We start from the raw sequence: 20472 nt of genomic DNA, 5'->3' as shown, positions 1-20472 counted from the left end.
TTGTCTCCCTTTTGACTTTTCTTTCTTTTCAGTCTAAACAGGATGTTCTCTCCAAACCTAAGAAAAAAAAAAGCAAAACTATCCTCTGTGGTCAAATAGCCAGTGTGAAGAAGCTGCTTTTCCTATGTCTCATCCTCATTTTTCATTAATTCTCAGCCTATTGCTGCCTGGAATTCTATTCCCATCTTTCTTTCACCCTTATTACAACCTTTCCCTCAAAGTTATCATGACTCTGCTAACCATTCACCCCAGTGGTCTCTTTCCAGGTCCCATCCTCGGTGAGTTATCTGAGGTTCAGGGTCCCGCTTGCCTTCTTCCCTGGTTGCGGTCATGCAACAGACGCTCAGGGCAATCCACTAAGCCGCTCTGTGCTGATCGCTGATGCCCCACTTTCCCGATTCTTCTCTTCTCCTTCTACGCTACCTTTCAGCATATGTAACACACATTCCTTCCTCTGACATTTCTTAAAGGTAAATCGTTTCCCAAATTGTGTCCTTTGCCTTTGTTTTCTATTCAATATATTAAATTTGTTTTCTTAAATATTTCTTGTCTAAGATATGTTCAGTTTTGTTTTTTACCTTCATGATCTCATTGAAACCTCACAACATCTCTGTGAGGTAAGTACAGTTATCTCTGCTGTATAGAATACTTACAGCAGAGTTTCTCAAACTCAGAGCTACTGACATTTTGGACAAGATACTTCTTTGTTTTAGGGAGCTGTCCTGTGCATTGTAGGATGGTTAACAGCATCCCTGAACCCTACCCACTAAGATAACAGTAGCAAACTCAGCTGTGACAACAAAAAATGTCTCCAGGCATTGCTATTGTTATGTAGATGAGAATACATAAGTGACAAGGCTAAGAGAGGTTACATAAATTTGCCTGGGACCACATAGCTAGAAAGTGATCTAGAATTTGATGCCAGGTAGTCTGATTTTTATTAGAACTTAGTTCTTACATAGTACACTGATTTAAGTTATCCCATAAAATAACATTTAACCTTAAGACTTCAGTTCAGACCCCCAGGCCGATGACTTTCAAATCTGTATTTGTATCCTCGAACTCTCCAGATACATATTGTCATCATTTTTCTCAGTGTCATATGCATGTCTCACCTGTACCTCAAACTCAACCTAACCATAACTGTATTAACCAGCTTCCATCCAGACTTACTGTTAGGTTTTCTGTTTTCTAATGGCATTATCACCTACCAATAATTCAGGATAGAAATCTTGGCGTTATCTATGACCTTTCCCTTTTATCCAAGTCCATCCAGTCTACCTTTGCAATCCCTCTTGAATTTGTTCCTCTTTTTCCTTTCTACTTCCACCGCCTTATTCAGGTTATTGACATGCTTACTTCAGAAGCATCCTCTGTTTTGCTGCCTTTAATCTCTCCTACGCTACTCTTTCCCCAAACACAACCACGCTTTCCAGTTACCACTTACTTTGTTGGTATAAAAGCAACAGTTGGTATAATTGACAGAGCATGGTCTTAGTGCAGACAGTCCTGCAATTCCAATACAGCAATGTAACTCTGACCAAGTCACTGGGTCTTTCTGATCATTAATTTCTCTCTGAAACTGTTTTTGTTTTCTGTTCCCACGGGACTATTGTGGGGATTAGCTGACATGAGTGTATTAAAACAAAAACATCATATTTGGATGCTGAGAAAATTTATAAATTAGCTTGTGTGAACTCTTCCTTTCTTTTCTACCACTGACCACAATCTGTATCATCTATAAACTGGGATTTTCTCAAGTCATAATGTTTTATTCCTACGTAAGTTATTACTTGGATAATTTCCATTTTTCTTTTGTCTACATTTTCTTTTCAGGTACCTTGTTGGCCTTTACTATTTACTTTTGACATTTCAGAGAAAGTTTATTTGAGCTCATTTCTACTCCCAATTTTCTGAAGTCTTAGATTTGTTTATTCTTTTCAAGAACAAAGAAGCAATCACTAAAGAATGAACAATCTTCCAGATTCTGTCAATAATTAAGTTCTATGTCTCAACTGCAAGAAAAGAACAAATGTCAAACTAACTCTTTTAGGACGGTGATATATCTAATGCCTTGGGCTGATTCGCCCCAGTCATGTTGTTTTAACCAAAAACTTAAGCTGGCCAGGGTGCAGTGGAACAGATGTTCTCATATATTGTCACTGGAGAGTAAACTGTATGATGATTCTAGGCAATAATTTAAAAAATACAAATCCTTTGAATCAGTAATTCTAATACTGCATATTTCTAAAATGGGGGTAAAGTTTAACACAGAGAATTGTTTACAAAATAAAAAATTAAAATGAGCTTAAATGCCCAAGCACAGTCAAGAAACTATGACAAAGAAACTCAATTATACATGAAGTGTTTTTATTAACATGGTAAATTGCTAATGCAATGTGGTAAAGTAATGTGCTATAATAGGCTTTGAAAATAGAATTATACTCAAATGCCATTTCTTTACTTACAAGCTGTATGTTTTGCAACGTGACAGTTTGGCTATGTGAAGCTTAGTTTACCTTTGAAACGGAGGAAAAAAAGAATTTCTTGCAAGTTTGCTGTGAGAGAAATTAATGACTATCTATAGTACATCTAGCATCTATGTGTATATATTAATATCTCTATCTATATGTATGTGATTTATTAATGCTGCCCCAGGATGTAGATGAAGCAGAAGAAAAATATCTAGGCAGAATTATCTCACTATTTAAGGACAGGAAATTATCAACAGTAATTCCCTTTGAATGGCAGGGTTATATTTATTTGTCTCTATGCTTTCCAATACTTCTAAAACAAACAGTTATTACATTTATAATCATATGACATAGACTATATTAGAAAGGTAAAAAAAGAGAGAAGATTTAAAGTGAACCCTATGGGAATAATGCAACATAATGAAATAAAATGTTATTCAGCCCAAGTGGGTTTCTTGTCTAGATGACAATGTACTACCTCCAGTGCAGCTAGGAGGACAACACCCTTCTTGCCTATTAAAGGCAAATCATGATTTGCCTTTGCTAGTCTGGCTTTCCATTTAAAACTAATTCAATTATATGACTGTAGTAAAGCAATAGCTAATATGATCTTTGTACTTTATGCAAAGAAGTAAATTCTAAAAAGGCCTCCTTTGTAAACACAGCTGTCTGGGAATGAAGTTTCACTGTTACTGTGGCTGATGCTAATCCAATTCACACATCCATGCTATGAGTTTCAAAACGAGTACCAACTGCTAGACATATTGAAAAGAAAAGAAAAGCCTTAGATCTTTATGACCCAGCTGGGCCTGTAATAACTGTCTCACCAGGGAAGTGTGAATACTAAAGTAAGCAAAACCATTTAACTCCACCAAAAAAGTGCTGTGGATGTCTAAAGCAGAATTCAACTCTCAAACTTCATGACTATACAGTTAATTTTTAAACTGATTGCTAAGCTTCTGTCAGAAATAAATCCTGATGCCCTCCCCTCCCTGGTTTACCTCTGGAACACAAGAAGCATTATAACGTCTCCTCAAAGAAACAGCCAAATGTTGTACTAAAAAAGGTAAAGAGATTTTCAAATATAAAATTTCAAATATTATCTTTTTAATTGAAGAAATTAAGATGGATATTTATGATTTAGAAACTGAAATCTTTTATACTTTCTTATTCACTCATACAACTTGTTTATGAGTTCCGAAGACATTGTGAATTTCATAAATAACAAGTTTGATAACATCCAATGTACAAAAATGCAAGTCTTAGAAATATAGTAAGGTTTCAGGACATGAACAGACACTTCTCAAAAGAAGACATTTATGCAGCCAAAAAATGCATGAGAAAATGCTTATCATCACTGGCCATCAGAGACATGCAAACCAAAACCACAATGAGATACCATCTCACACCAGTTAGAATGGCCATCATTCAAAAGTCAGGAAACAACAGGTGCTGGAGAGGATGTGTTGAAATAGGAACACTTTTACACTGTTGGTGGGACTGTAAACTAGTTCAACCATTGTGGAAGTCAGTGTGGCGATTCCTCAGGGATCTAGAACTAGAAATACCATTTGACCCAGCCATCCCATTACTGGGTATATACTCAAAGGACTATAAATCATGCTGCTATAAAGACACGTGCACACATATGTTTGTTGTGGCACTATTCACAATAGCAAAGACTTGGAACCAACCCAAATGTCCAACAACGATAGACTGGATTAAGAAAATGTGGCACATATACACCACGGAATACTATGCAGCCATAAAAAATGATGAGTTCATGTCCTTTGTAGGGACATGGATGAAACTGGAAAACATCATTCTCAGTAAACTATCACAAGGACAAAAAACCAAACACCGCATGTTCTCACTCATAGGTGAGAATTGAACAATGAGAACTCATGGACACAGGAAGGGGAACACCACACTCCAAGGACTGTTGTGGGGTTGGGGGAGGGGGGAGGGGGGAGGGACAGCATTAGGAGATATACCTAATGCTAAATGACGAGTTAATGGGTGCAGCAAACCAACACGGCACATGGATACATATGTAACAAACCTGCACATTGTGGACATGTACCCTAAAACCTAAAGTATAATAATAATAAAAAAAGAAATATAGTAAGATTTCAAGCATTTACTGGAAAAAATGAATTATTTGTTCATTGGTGCAAAACAAAACAATGACTGTAATTAATGTAATCAAAGCTGGGATTATTATATTTTTTAAATGATTATGAACTCCAACATCAATTTCCATTCATCATCTGATTGTAAAAAGTAAAACAAAACAAAACTCACATTTCTAACTGCCAATGGACATCTGCTGACTATCTGCATATCACTTAAGCAGCCTGAACTTAAAATATCAGTAACTGAATCAGCCAGTTACTTCCATCTCAACCTGCTCTGTCTTGTTCTATTCTTTATCTATTACATACATCTATTATTTGTTCTTTATTTATTAAATACATCCAAGTCTCCTAAACTAGAAACATTTCCCTTTCATCCCTCATATTTAATTATTCATAAAAATCTACTTTAGACTAAAATTTATTTATTTTTATTTTTGTGTCTTGAGCCAGAGTTTGCTCGGTCGCCCAGGGTGGAGTACAGCGATGTGATCTTGGCTCACTGCAACCTCCACCTCCTGGGTTCAAGCAATTCTCCTGCCTCAGCTTCCCAAGTAGCTGGGACTACAGGTGTGTGCCACCATGCTAGGCTAAGGTTAATTTTTGTATTTTTGGTTGAGACAGGGTTTCACCATGTTGGCGAGGCTGGTCTCGAACTCCTGACCTCACGTGATCCACCTGCCTTGGCCTCCCAAAGTGCTGGGATTACAGGCATGAGCCACTGTGCCTGGCCCTAGACTAAAGTTAAGGCTCTTAAGCTCTAATGAACATCCTTTAGGACTACTGCAGCAGTATCTTAAAAGTCTGCCTGTTTGAGTTCCTCCCCATTGTAATTAATCTGCTACTCTCTTCCTTCAAAAACAAATACAAAATACAGTTCCAATGGTTCTCTGTTGGTTTCTTATTGCCCCCAAAATAAATCTAGATTATTTTAGTTTGAGATACTAGGATATTTATTTACTATCTATCCCCATCTCTTCTTTCCAAACACATCTTCCAGCTTTCCACCTAATTATCCAGTTCCTTGTCCCATAAATCCTCTGTTACTGCCACACTCCCCTTATTACTGTACAAAAGTCTTTCTAAATTCCTTGTCTTCTGTACAGGTCCTTCCCTCAGCAGTAGCTGTCTTTACCCTTCATTCCTCACTTGTAATACACCTACTCAAACTTAACAACTTGGCTCTCATGTTATACTGTCCAGGAAGTTCTGGGATGCCACCGGCCAAACATATTCCTCCATCCTCAATGTTCCCCAAGTATTTTGTTCTTACTCAAAATGCAGTTTCTCATGCTGATTTTTGAATGCATCTGTTTGGACCAAGAGTTAATCCAAAGAAGGAGAAGACTTTGCTATTCATCTTTATATCTCTGGACCCCAGAATAGGATTTGGTTTGGAATCTGTATGGATAATTGATTTATTGCCTCTCAGTCCCAAATTTACTCTTTTTAACTGCTCTGTAAAAGTGGATTGGGTTGACTGGCACTGAAACTTTGTCGGCAGAAGGTATTGGAGAGATACTTCAAGGACAAAAGGGTTCAGCTTCCTGGTTCCAGTGTTCTTGGTAGGCTCTTGAGGTTTCTCTTGTGTCTGGCTACTACAGTACATGGCAGCCAGCAGCTTCCCCGGCGGACTTCCCCTCAGGTGGTTTTATACCTCCCTTTACAGAGCTTTCCTGCACCTGCAGTGCAGATTTCTGGCACAAGTTCTATTGGCTTGGCATCACAGAGACTTCACTGCCATCCAGTAAGTAATGACTATATCTTTCCTAACAGGGGGTGATTTTCACCCCACAGGGGACATTTGGCAATGCTTGCTCAGGGCATGCTTTTGAATGTCACACTGGAGAGGTGAAGGATACTACTATTTAGTGGGTTGAGGTCAGGATGCTTCCAAACATCCTGCTTTGCACATGACAGCCCCGCCCCCGCAACACAAAACAACTATCTGACCCCAAATGTCGATAGTGGCGTGCTTCAGGAACCCTGCTCTATAACAAGGTCTAGCCCTCAGCCTCAGCAGGGTGGAGTGGGGAAGGGTGGGGGAGGGGGGCAAGAAGGGAGGTGTCTTCACTGGGTGCTCTCTCACAGGAGTAGTGTTAGTGAATACTCCTTATATCTGCTATTTCTATATGTTCTAAAGCTTTCTTTGCTTCTTACTAGGTAATCCCTTATTATTCCAGTCCCCTATTATAGTTACTATTTTTTTATCATAACACTTTGCTGCTCAAATTACTATATGCTGATTAGATTCAGACTAATATGGCATCATTCATTCATTCATTTCAATAGATAGTAGGTGCTTATTATATTTCCTGATACTGTGCTAATTGCGGATACAGTAGTGAACCAAATAAACATAGTCCTGACCTCCCTAAGCTTGTAGTTTGTAAGTCAATACAGATAAACAAGTGTTGTAAATGTATGGTATGGCAAGTAAAAGGATGGTACAATGAAAATCAACAGGCGAACCAAAGTTGTTATGGGATGTGAGGGGAGTGAGCTAGTAAGGGCCCACATGTTTTTAATGAAATAAATTTATTAGCTGAATTGATAAATTGTCATTTAAATTCTGTAATTCCAAATATTTAGCCAGGATGATGGAGATGTGACTTGTGAGGTTCTTATCCGTTTGACGAGTCATTTGGAACTCAAATATTTTACCACTCATTGATCGATCTATATATTGAGAGACATCTACATAGATCCATATATCTACATATATTTAGAAGTAGTATAATTAGGTTAAGATTTAATTCAATGAAAATATTTTAGTTCAATTCATAAGCCATCAATTCCTCTTTTTCAGGTGGACTATCATATGATTTATTCATTTTCATGACTCCAAGATTCTTGAAGGAAACTGTTTTTAGAAATCCCTATATATCATAGCACTGAGCCTAGAGCATAAAACCCACTTGATACTCTCAGTATGTGCTTATTGAATTAATAAATGTATGAGTTTTCTATCTTAGTCATTTACAGAATAATGTGGGGTAGGCGAAAAATCACTGAAACAGATGTTATTAGGCCTCTGCTGTAATCCCACCCTTGACATTAAAGAGCTTGGGCAATCCACACTCCTTCTGGGACTCACCTTCCTCATTTTTAAACTAAAGGATTTGGAAGAGAGGTTTTTCAAACTCTCATTATTTTCTAAAATCCTGAGATATAACAAATGCATTATAATATAAGAATTTGAATACCTGATCTGTCTTAATTCTTATTAAACAGTGTGATTTGAGTATACCTGACACTTCTGGGCCTCAAATTCTTCATCTGTAAAATAAGTTTATTTATAAAAGGGGTTAGAAAACTATGGCCCTTGGGTGAAGTGGCATTGAGTTTTCATGCCAGAGACTGTTTGTCCCACAAAGCTGAAAATATTTATTGTTTGGCCTTTTCTAAAAAACGCTTGGTAAGCTCTGGTTTATAGGTTCCCTTTTATTTCTCCTTCTTAAATCTCTTCTATGACTTTCTGACTTATCCACTTACTATATACATTTTTTAACAATAATTTCTTAAGTGTGTTAAATTTTGATTGATAGCCCACCAGCGTATTAAGAATTGAGATTGGACTTCTTTTACTTTGAGCAGAGTCAAAAGGTTACTAAAGAGAGCCTTTGTAAGTTTGTGGCTTAACAGATTATTGCTGGAAATTATCCATATAACAGAGATGGAAATAAGCATATAATATTTAAATATTTGCCTTTAAAACCCCAAATACTAGATGTCTGGATGGTTCACATATGGCAGGTAACCAGTAAGCTCTGGTTGGGTGGATGAACCAACAGTCTGGGCATCCCAGTCAGTCATGCTGTATATCATTGCTGTAAGGACTTGCAATAGCATGAATGTCTACTACCATTTCAAAGCCAAGCAAACATGAGGAGTTGTCTCAACTGTCTCTTTCCATGACTTTAAACCACAAATGTTGTCTCAGAGTATACTCCTTTTCCAATGAGAATGCACTTATTTTGTAGTTAGATCATGCTGGTTCAGGGCATGCTATAATTCAACCCACATCGTTAAATTGAACAAATATAATGTCACTCTTTCTTTTAAACCTCTGGATTTTATCTTTCCTGCTTAATACATATTTTTTGAAAAACACACCAGTCAATAACAGCTCTGTAAAAAAAGACAAGTTCAAATAATTGCAGCTGACACCATTCTAAAAAGGCACATTTGTTTTCCTGTGATCATCCTGCCAATACCCTCACATCACCCTAGATTTTATTCTGGAAAATGAACCAAAATAAAATCCACTTAGGCTGTAGGAAAGGCTGAGGCTGTGAAATATTTTAAGTGTATCATCCTATTAGTTAAGCAATGTGACAACAGGCGATGTGACATGTGGATTTCATACAGTCCTATCACGTGGACACAGAGTGACAAGCTATATGAGAAGAATACAGGCGACCTCGGTGGGCAAATCACCATTGGGTGCATGCTCCTTCCTGAGACTGACCTGGATGGTGATCTCAGAGTGGTGCCTGCAAGGGTTTGCTGTCCCCAAATCTCCCCTCTACTTTCCCTCTTTTCTCCCCCAATGGCACCTGACATTCTAAAAGATTCTTCTGGATTTTCACGATTTGTCATTCCTCAGGGGTATGTTATCATAATGCAAATAATTATTGCAGAGAACCATTTTAATCTCTAATTAGTTAGCTATTACCAAATTGATGCAAAGCCTGAAGCAAACTTCTAGAGAATGCAAGAGTGGAATTAAGAGGTGCAGGAATCAACTATAAAAAGAGGTGCGTGCATGGGGAGTGGAGTGGGATGGGGATACAATGGGAAAGAGTTACAGAAGATCTGTACAGAAGAGTAAAGTGAAGAAATTGAGGGGATGGAGTAAAGCGTGCCAGTGTTTGGAAGACAGACAGATGGCATCAGGAGGGGCAGCACTGGAAGACACCATGGGCAGTGCTGATCAGACGCTTCCAATCAGTTCTTTTTATGTATTTGCTTTATTTTAAAAAGCTGAGTACAGGATGGAGAAAACTGGCGCAGGACAACTACGGATAGCCCTCCACTTTCTAATATTGTTTAAGTCAGGGGTCAAGAAATTATGGCCAACAGGCCAAATTCTGTCAGTTGCTTATTTTTGGTATGGCCATGAGATAAGAATGATTTTTACATGTTTTAATGATGAGAACAGAATCAAATGCTGAATAATACTTCTTGACATAAGAAAATGATATAAATTCAAATGTCAATGTCCATTAATAAAGCTTTATTGAAACACATCTGTCCTCATTCATTTACACACCATCTTTGGTTGCTTTTGCACTGCAAAGACAGAGTTGAGTAGCTGCAACAAAGGTAATTTGTCCCATGAGCCTAAAATATTTACTATCTGGCTCTTTACAGAAAAAGTTTGCCAACCCCTTGTTTGAGTCATGTAGTTCTATAACAGAGTCATGCCTGCAGACCCCACTCAGAAGATAAAACTCCCACACTTAATGCAACCTACCAGGCAGTTTAGTGATCACCTATTCTACCTTGAGTATGTACCTTGGTGAGCCTTACCGCTCAATCCCAAGTTGCGTATCAGAAACACCAATAGCACCTCCCTGAGAAGAGTTACATAAATACTATTTTCTTCACATATTTCTATCCCGTTTGGCACTCTGGGTTCCAATGGCCATGCAGGTTCCTGCATGGCTGGTTCACTGTGTGATCTTCCTATCCCAGAGCATGGATTCAGTATTTCTGTTTCTTTGCCCCTGGAACTTGGGAGTTGAATATCTGAATAAACGCAGTAACAGGAAATGGAGGAAGGCACAAACTGACCGCAAGCAATGAGGCTGGGAGGAGATTCAGATAGAGACCAGCATCAGAAGCTGTACCCTTGGGGACCGATGCTGTTGTGGCTAAAGAGTTACAAACGAGTTCTAAACAGAGCCTACATGTGGAAGGCACTGAGGTTTTCCTACTAGCACTGGTAAAGGAACAAAAAACCATTCTAATACAGACACCAATTTGTCTCTAATTGAGCTGGTTCTATATACTCAGTTTTCAAACCTATTTTGAATTTGTGTCTTGTTCATCTCAGTATCCCAGTACCTGACACAGGAATCAGGCATTCCTTGTTATCTTTCTCCATGAATAAATATAAAAATTGCCTAGTCTAGCTCTAATGCCAAATCTACTAAAACATACCCAGTTTTAATACTTAGGTTCCAGTCTGGGTGTCAAGGAATAGTCTTTAGTTTGCCAACTCCAGTGATGTTTTTCTGTGTCTAATCTTCCTCAGTAATATATTTGCTACTTTATTATTTACGGACCTTGGGATCAACCTTGGTCTTATGAGTTGCTCCCCAATTATGGCGAGAGTCTTGGTACATTTTTAAATATATGGCATGAATATATCAGGTGACCGTAGTTCGGGGAGGTCAAAAACTTGGAACATGGTAACCCAGACTTCCCTGATATCTAGAGATATCTCAGTTTCAGAGATTGCTACTTGCAATGCCCTACAATCTTATGCTTGACATTTCCTCCTAATTTCATCATTTTTGTACTCTATCACATTGCATTTACTCTGGGCTAGTTCTTGGTCTCTACTTCCTAGACTGTCCCAATAACAAAACGGGCCCCATGGTATGAAAAAACATCACAGAGTGTCACTGATGGTAGGGACATCATCAGCCATGTGTGCTGTAAAAATCATTCTTAGCGTCTTCTAGGGTCCCACAAGGGCCTCAAGAATCACCTGGAGTGATTCTGAGGGAAAGAATGAAGACCACTGGATCCTTTAGGAGTCTTACTCCCATGACAACCAAAAAAGTTCCTCTGTTTTCTTTCTAATAGATTTTATTTAAACAATGGACCTGGTAAAGCAAAAGCATGAAAACAATTGATAATAGGACATTATATTTTAGTTTGGCATTATCAGAGGTGAAAGGAAAGATAATTAATGGCCAGTAGGGCCCAGGAACTGAGCAACAAAAATGGACAATAGTCCTGGTTTTTGCCAGATGCCACCTCCTTACTTGCTGGATTAAAGAAGGATCTAGAATGTCCTAGGAGTAGGGGGCAATCAGACAACTGGGGCAGCAGAGGAGTGGGAGAGATATGCAGGGATCTCAGACCAGTGCTATTTACCTTCCAGCATGAAAATGTTTCCATTTTCATAACCAGTATGGCTGTATCTCAGAGGCTACACAGTGAATCAGGGATAGAGTTAGGACTCTGATAATTTAAATCTTAATTTCCTGGGGAAAAATATATAACTCTTCAAGGTTTACTAATAATTGTAAGTTGCTGTCTTTGAACAATTAACAAAATGATCCTCAATGTGTCAAAAAATCAATTATCTTAATAGAACTTTTAGTTTATACAGCTTCCCATAACGGTGAATAAGCAGACATTGCATAACTGATTACAGAATACAAAAGTATATAGTCAGCCTTCTGGTATTCATGCATTCTGTATCTGTGGATTCAACTAACTGTAGATCAAAAATATTTAGCTGAAAAAGACATTGGTTACACCTTTACTGAATATGCATAGAATTTTTTTCTTATAATTTCCTAAATATAGTATAACAAGTTTTTACATAGCATTTAGATTTTATTAGGTATTGTAAGTAACCTAGATATATTTTAAAGTACAGGGAAGACATGCACAGGTTATATGCAAATATTATGCCATTTTATATGAGGGACTTCGGCATCTGTGGATTTTGGTATCCAAAGGGGGTCCGTGAACCAATCCTCCATGGATATTAAGGAATGACTGTACTTAGTTTTATATTTATTTCTTTTCACAGATTCCAAAATAAGAGGTACCAAAGGTACTTAATTTATTAATGGATGAAATTTATTAATGGATGGTTCTGTTAGACTAATATTCTTTTTATACAATATTCATAAATTTTGATATCACTGCAGGTACTTATTAAGATAATAAGTAGACTACAAGAAACCAATATTTAGAGAATGCCTTTGAGGACACCATATATCTGTTTATCATCTTCTGGCTTGTCAATGACATGCACAATTAGTTACAATAATGTTCTTTTGCTCTCCCTCTGGAATGATAAAGCATAATCACTGGCTTATGGAACATGGTACCTCACTCGTAAATTTGTGAAGGAAGCTACTTTTGTTGACAGTGCTAATGTCTGCCATCTGTTTGCACGGGATGAAGCCCTGGTGCTCTTCTAATTGGCCATAAATTAGGTATCAGCAGCAGGCTTTTGACAGGATCCTTCAGTTACAGTTTCATTTTTAAAAAAATAAAGCTGTGAATTCAACATTTGGTTGGAAGCCCAACTTCTCTGCTAAGAGTATACAAATGCACTTTTTGAATTCTTAGACTCAAGCTGATTTTTCTGTATTTGTGCTTAAGATAGACCTCTCTTAAGGTGTCTTCTCCGTATATAACCCTGAAGATAAACCAACGCTGAGCAGAGAGAAACACAGCTAAATCCAAGGGAATCCTACGCCTTCTGTAAGAAGAGGAAGGGCATATTTATTTAGTGCTTACTTCATGTATTTGTGCTGTGCATGGACGTTTACCTATGTTAAATCATTTGATTTTCAAATCAATTTTATAATTTTGATAATGTTATCCAATTTTTCAGACAGGAAAACTGAGACTCAGAATTTAAGTAATTTATCCATATTCTTGTCAAATGGTGCAGTCAAGATTCAAGTATTGAGCTTTGACCACATCCATTCACTTGTCAGTGTACACTGTATATGCCTAGCTTTGGATAAGGAGAGAAAATTAGGATTAGGGAAAAGCCTCAGTCTCATTCTTCCCCTCACTAGATTTCCTTGCTTCATGCTTTAAAAGAGGCAAGATTAAGTCCATCCAAGTTCCCACAACTATCCTCATCTACATCCCGTCATTTCTCTACAAATTTTCTACCTTGCCTCTTTTTCACTTTTCAGAAAATCAAAAATACATACATATGTGCTCTCCAAGAGCCTTTCCTCATTTGCCCACTATTTTCTCCCCTGGGGTCCCATTTGTGAAATATCCCCTTTAGTATTTCATTTGCTCCAACTTCCTGGATACTTGTATACTGTAAGCTCAGTGTTCTCACTTCCTTTTCACCTAGTCACACTTTGTAATCTGGATCCCATTCTTAACACTTTAATGAAACTGTTTTCTCCCAGGTTACTAAGCCTATTGCCCTCTTCTCTATCTGCATGCCTCTCAGCTTGTAACACTGTGATTATCTCTTTTCTCATGAAACATCCTCTTGCTTTCTGAAGTCTCCTACACTGCTCTGCTTTCTAACATCTCATTATTCTTCACTGGTTTTACTTTCCCTAATGCTTAAATGAAAGGATTTCCCCAAATCTAGCCTTGGCTCTTTAATCTTCTTCTCAATTCTTTCACGCAATTCTGTCCTGTCTCATAGCTTCAGCTGCTAACCACATGTAGGCAATTCTAAAGTTAATTTTAAGTTAATTCTAACAAAAGTTTCTGTCCCACATTTCCTGTCTCCTGCAGGCCATCCATTCTTGAGTGTTTGATATTGTATGTTCAATGCATTACATTCTTAGTAGAATGTCATTGTACCTATCAAACTGATTTTTCTACTTTCCTTTTACATCTTTTCTATCCCAACTACATCCCTAATTTCTCCCTTGCTCTTCACATTCAGTAAGACATGAAACCTTCCGGTTTTACCTCTTTGTTTCTTATGGGTTCCTCTTACAAATGGTCTCATCATCACCAACTGAATTTAGACACCTAACCAAATATTTTGTCTCTAACCTCTCCCTCTAATTCATTTTACACTGAATTCTCAGATTAGTCTATTAAATCCATTGTTACAGTGATAACTTTTTGCTGCATAAAATGGTCAGAACTGCCCTTATCCCAACATTCAATTTTCTCAGTGAACCAGTGCCAACATGCTTATGAACTTGTTACAACACCTCCGCCAACTACCTTTACACAGTCTCACTTTAGCCAATTTAAAAGGCTGACAGCTTTCCTATGAGTATCTCTTACACTAGTCACCATATTTATATTGCTTTTCCTATACTTCCACATCCACCTAATAATACCTTTACTTCCATGAAGACCTCCTTGACTCTTCTCAAAAGTACTCACTCTCTTTTCTGAATTCCCTTAAAATTTTATTCTGAACTCATTTTTTTTTGCCTTGTATCATGGTTATTTTTGTATATGCCACATCTCTATTAGACGCTAACTCCTAAAACCAGCATCTGTGCTGCTTCTTTGAATCTTCTTCTAGGACAATGCTTTGTACATGGTGGATTCTCAGTAAAATGTGAGTTGAATAGAAGAGCGAATTGGTAATTATTGTTTTTGGGAACCAGACAAAATATAACAATTTCAGAAATATCCATGGATATTGCTACCATTCTGCAACTGTGTCTCTGCACTGGTTCTAGTGATTCAGCATCGAAGGGCCCTCAAAGTGAGGTTTGTAAATCAGGTAGAATTTCTCTCCATCCAGAGCCCTCTGAGCTCGGCATCCAGCTCCATCATTCTAGGCTAATCATACCTGGCTCCTCAGGTTCATTCTACGTGGTCACTCACTGCCTATTACAGTTTGAATGGCTCCACTAAAATGGATGTTTTACAGTTCTTCTTGGGTCAGGTACTTGGCTATTCTGATGAATTTATCCACATACATTACAAGGAAGAAAAGTCTGTTCGACTGCTTCCAGAAAGTACATATGCATTTTAACCATGCTCTTGGAGAATCAATAATCTGACATTTGCAGTTTAACTTATAAAGCATCCAGGTAATGAAAAGAGCAAGCCAGAACTGAGAGAAGAAACAGGGATAGATATTATCAGACAAATTTTTGATGGCCTTAAATATATGCCTATATCTAGAACCGATTATTTCTTCAAAAGTCTCTTCCCTAAATGCTTCTATTATGGAAGTCTGGAGATAGGAGAATAGAGGGGAAAACTAAAACTACTCAAAGAATAACCCATTTCTTAACAAAAATGGAATAATAATTCTAAAAATTTACAAAAATAACTAGCATTGGTTGAGTACCTCCTGAGTAAAAGACACTTGGACAAATGTTTTACTCATATGTTCTCATTAATCCTCAAAATATCCGTATGGTATTTCATTACCCCCGTTTACAAATGAGCTGAGCTGAAGCTCACAGTGGTTAAGTACCTTGCTAAAGATCACAAAGCTAGAATGGCAGAGCCAGCCACTTTTAAGAATAGGGAATGAGAAACAAATACAGAACTCATTTAAAAATGAAAAGATGTAAAACAAGTATTAATAGCTCCATAAAATGGTGTCTAATTCCACAAACTCATGTGTGTTGCTGATATGAGTGTGTAATTCACATAATAAAACAATGTACTTACTCTCTGTCAATCACAAGGCAGGTTACAGCTTCTGCAGCAATTACGTTTGCTGTTCTCACATCTTCCCTATATAAAAAATAGAGACATTCAAATAAAATAACCTTTAATATCAAAGCACAGTGTCCATTGCGATTAATTCAGGAAAATTTTACATTATATAAACTCTTCTGATTTATCCACCTCCAGTCTTAAGCTTTGTTCATGTTTCAAAATTTTTTTTCTGAGGAATCATCTTACCCTTGTCATTAATCTTACAAATCCTACAGTTACAATCCAGTAGTTACAACTTTCAAATTTGAAATTTCATTCACCCAAGTAGAACAAATTTGATATAATTCACTTTGGGGAAATTAATAAAATAGTTGGATAATGATCAAGATAGTAACAAAAATAAATACACAAAAGTTTTTAAAGAATTTGAAGCTATACTTCTAGAAATTGAGTATCTGATCCATTTGTATATGAATTTATCATTATATCCTTGAGAACAATTGATCTGTTTAAATTATTTCCTTACTTTAAAGACCCTGTTTTTATGTCGCTAATGTTTCGGCAACTTACAGCACATAGTCATTCATCTATATCAGAGGTTATGGTTCTTTAAGAGTATTTGACAAATCTTAAGTCACACTGATAGAAACATGTAAATATTGTTTCTTTAGAAGCATTTAATTTGTTACTGCATTCGTATCTATCAACCTCTTAAACCTTTGAAAATCTATCCTGGTATCTTATGTTTGATCCAATAGTTAAAAGTGGATTTGATAAATTAACATTCACAATTCGTTTTCAGCTAGTTAAAAATTAATAGTATCACTATCATGGTAACATGGCTAATGGGTACAAAAAAATAGAAAGAATGACTGCCAGGTGCGGTGAAAAAAAAAAAAATGACTAAGACTTACTATTTGATAGTACAATATGATGATGATAGTCAATAATGACACAATTGTATATTTTTAAATAACTTAATGTAATTGAATTATTTGTAACTCAAAGGATAAATACTTGAGGGGGTGGATACCCCATTCTCCACAGTGTGCTTATTTCACATTGCATGCCCGTATCAAAACATCTCATGTACCCCCTACTAGGTACACCTAAGTACACATAAAAACGTACACTTACTATGTACCCATGAGAATTTTTTTTTTTTTTTTGAGACAGAGTCTCGCTGTCACCCAGGCTGGAGTGCAGTGGTGCGATCTCGGCTCACTGCAAGCCCCGCCTCCCGGGTTCACGCCATTCTCCTGCCTCAGCCTCCTGAGTAGCTGGGACTACAGGCGCCCACCACCACGCCCATGAGAATTTTAAAAAATAATTTTAAAATTACAAAATAAGTTACACTTGAAAATTTACTTTTTCCAAAAACAGTAAAATTTCTAAGTTAATATAATTAATAATTAATATGTTTGAAATATATTAAAGAGATAGGTACATATGAAATAACATAGCATTAATAATACAGTCTATAAACCAAAAAAATCACATCTCTAATAACAGGCTCTTAAAGTTTTGAGAATAAAGATGTTCCCAGTGACTTTTTATACTTTCGAAACACACTACATTCTGAAATATATTTCCGAACTCTATTTTTCACTGATCCGTCTTTCACTGTTGCTATACCATGCTGTTTAGATCACAATCGCTTTAAGTTAACTACTTGTATTTAATATTTGGCAAAGCAAGTTCTCCCTTACTAAAATCCTTTTTTTCGGAAATAGCTTAATGATATTCTTAAGCATTTATTATTTTTGAGAAATTCCTTGATGATATTGTTAAGCATTCATTATTTCATATAGACTTTAAAATAATCTTCCACTTCTGAAACACCCGCCTTGGGATTCTAGTAGAGTTCTATTATATTAATATTTATTCATTGATATCAAAGCAAGGAATTTCTGATGATATTATTTTTTCCATATAAGAACATGGCATGACTTTCTACTTGTTCAGATATAATTTCATATATTTAAATACAATTTCATAATTTCTTTCACTTGGGTCCTGATATTTAAAAAATGTATTCTTATGTGTCGCATGTTATGTTTTTCTTATGAGTAACTTTCCTTTTCATTTGTTTCTCACTGGTTGCCCCGTTTTTTAAAAAAGCCATCAATTGTTGTACATATTTTAATCCACCCACCATACTACATTATCTTAACTTTAAAATTTTTGTTATAGTCTCGTTAACTCCCAGTACAATCCTCCCACTGTCTCCCTCACATTCCCTGCCTTCTGGCCAAACTGGCCCCTTTTTTTTTATTTTTTGATGGAGTTTCGCTCTTGTTGCCCAGGCTGGAGTGCAGTGGCACTCGGCTCACTGCAACCTCCGTCTCCCAGGTTCAAAGTAGCTAGGATTACAGGCGTCCACCACCATGCCTGGCTAATTTTTGTATTTTTAGCACAGACGGGGTTTCACCATGTTAGCCAGGCTGGTCTCGAACTCCTGACCTCAGGGGATCCACCCGCCTCGGCCTCCCAAAGTGCTGAGATTACAAGCATGAGCCACCGTGCCCAGCCACTGGCCTCCTTTTAATACACATCATTGCCCTCCTACCATGAGTTCTTAACATGCTTTCCATAGGCCTAGGAAGCTCCTCTCTAACTTTTGCTTAGTTCACCCCTTCTTATCTCTTCAATCCCAGCCTACATACCTCTTCTTCAGGGATGCCATCTTGAATTGACCAGGTTGGGTTTCCTATGCATCTGTTCTCATAGCCCTACATATCTCTCCATCCAAGCATGTATCACCATTTGTAATTTATATTAATATGTGTATTTATGTAGTCATTTGTTTAATAACTCTGTCGTCCTTCCACTAAACCCTATGAGGGCAGGGACCATGGCTGGCTTTGCTCCCCATTTCATCCCAAATGCCTCACACATACAAGATGCTTAGTGTTTAAAGCAGTTATGGCACAGACATCCATCATACTTCTGAGCCCTGGGGTAGGAAGGCAGAGCTCAGGCTTTGGAGTTGCACTATTCTGGTGTTAAACCCACCTCCATTCACAAGTGAAAGCCTCAATTTCCTCATCTGTAAAATGGGAATACGAGTAGTCACTCACTAGGTGGTATTAAGTGAGATAATAAAAGGTAAGTTTAACATAGTGCCTGGCCCAGCTGAACTGTGTTCCGCTGTTTATTATTTCTAATTCTTTTCATCCCCAACACCTTCATGCCTGTCTCTGTGGAGGCTCTATCTGGTGTTTTATAAAACACTCCTATTCAGAAACACAGTGGGGATTTTCTTTCTGCTCCATAGGTGTAAGCAATGTATTTTCAATTCATTATCACTTTCGTAGTGGGAATTTTTCGTGAAATGAACATAATGGGCAGGAAACTTCTGTAGTGCTCATTGCGTTCTTCATAAATTATGTGAATGACTTATTTCTTAGTTGTTCATGGCAGCATAAGTTACTAACAATTGCTGCCAGCCAAAAACAAATAAATGAACAACAATAATAAACAAACCACCATCACAAAATAGAAAATATAATACTAAATTCAGCTTTTCCTGAAATATATTTCCACTTGACTATTAAGAAAGTGCCCACATCCTTTAAAAATATAAGAAATACAAAATAGTGCTTCATTTTAAAGATATCTTCTGTGCATACAGATTTTTAAAAATGTATTCATCACAAATCTACAATATTTCAGAATGTCATCATATTGTCTGGCCTAAATTGGATACACTTTTAAAGTTGAATGCAATTTCCATGCAACAAAAAGAAGACACATTGGTATTTTTAAATGTAGATTGGGGAAAATATCAAAGATCAGAAGAGTGACATAGTTAACAGAAATAGAAAATTTTATTTTAAAAAGGAAAATAAGTATGGCCTAAAGCCAGGTGTAGTACCTAGTAAAGTGACATATATTAAAACTGGAAAGAAGCATCACATTGGGGGGAAAAAACAACATATTAAACGATAAATTATAATATTCGCCATTTATTGAGCACATAGTACATGTCAGGAACAACATTAAACAGTTCATACAAATATCATTTGCACATAACAAAGGGTGGTGCTCTGAGAATAGACGTTAGGGAATGCACCCAAAGTCAGATATAGCTAGTGAGTTACAGTTCTGGAATTTGAACACAGATCTGGCTGTCCCTAAAGTCATGTTCTTTCCACAACAGTAGGCTGCTTACGTGCTTTGCTATCAGATTTAAATTCAACATTCATTAAAATGTTTAATAACCTTTGAGCAGTAAGTATTCACTTTTCTCTGTCCATCATTATGAAAATTATATTTACTTGTTAATAGAACCAGCGCTAACAGAGTTATGGGTTTCCAGTTGTAAAACTAATATGAAAGGGTCATTTTGATTTTAAAATTATTAGAATTCCCATCCATAGCTATGTCCTAGCCTGCTATATTGCTTTGTAACAATGTTGCCTAACAATAGAGAATTATTCAATGCCAAGCTCATTCAATGGCAAACTCCTGTTGCCATGACAGTGTCATTTTATTTCTATTATTAAGGTCCTTTTACCTCTCTAAGAGGG

General features: G+C 37.0%; 1 protein-coding gene across 2 annotated transcripts in view; it reads right to left on the bottom strand.

Annotated features, from left to right (window-relative positions):
- PRKG1 (protein kinase cGMP-dependent 1) overlaps positions 1–20472 on the bottom strand; it is a 1320572-nt gene that overhangs the window by 144430 nt on the left and 1155670 nt on the right. For both annotated transcript variants that reach the window (XM_003255150.4, XM_003255149.3), the window contains exon 8: positions 15950–16015. In XM_003255150.4, coding sequence (XP_003255198.1) covers positions 15950–16015 — 66 coding nt within the window. The remainder of the gene's footprint in view (positions 1–15949; positions 16016–20472) is intronic.

The sequence above is a fragment of the Nomascus leucogenys genome, chromosome 3, assembly GCF_006542625.1.
Source record: "Nomascus leucogenys isolate Asia chromosome 3, Asia_NLE_v1, whole genome shotgun sequence".
NCBI classification, from domain to species: domain Eukaryota; kingdom Metazoa; phylum Chordata; class Mammalia; order Primates; family Hylobatidae; genus Nomascus; species Nomascus leucogenys.
Note: the sequence above shows the minus strand (reverse complement) of the source record. Positions and strands in the feature narration are given on the sequence as shown.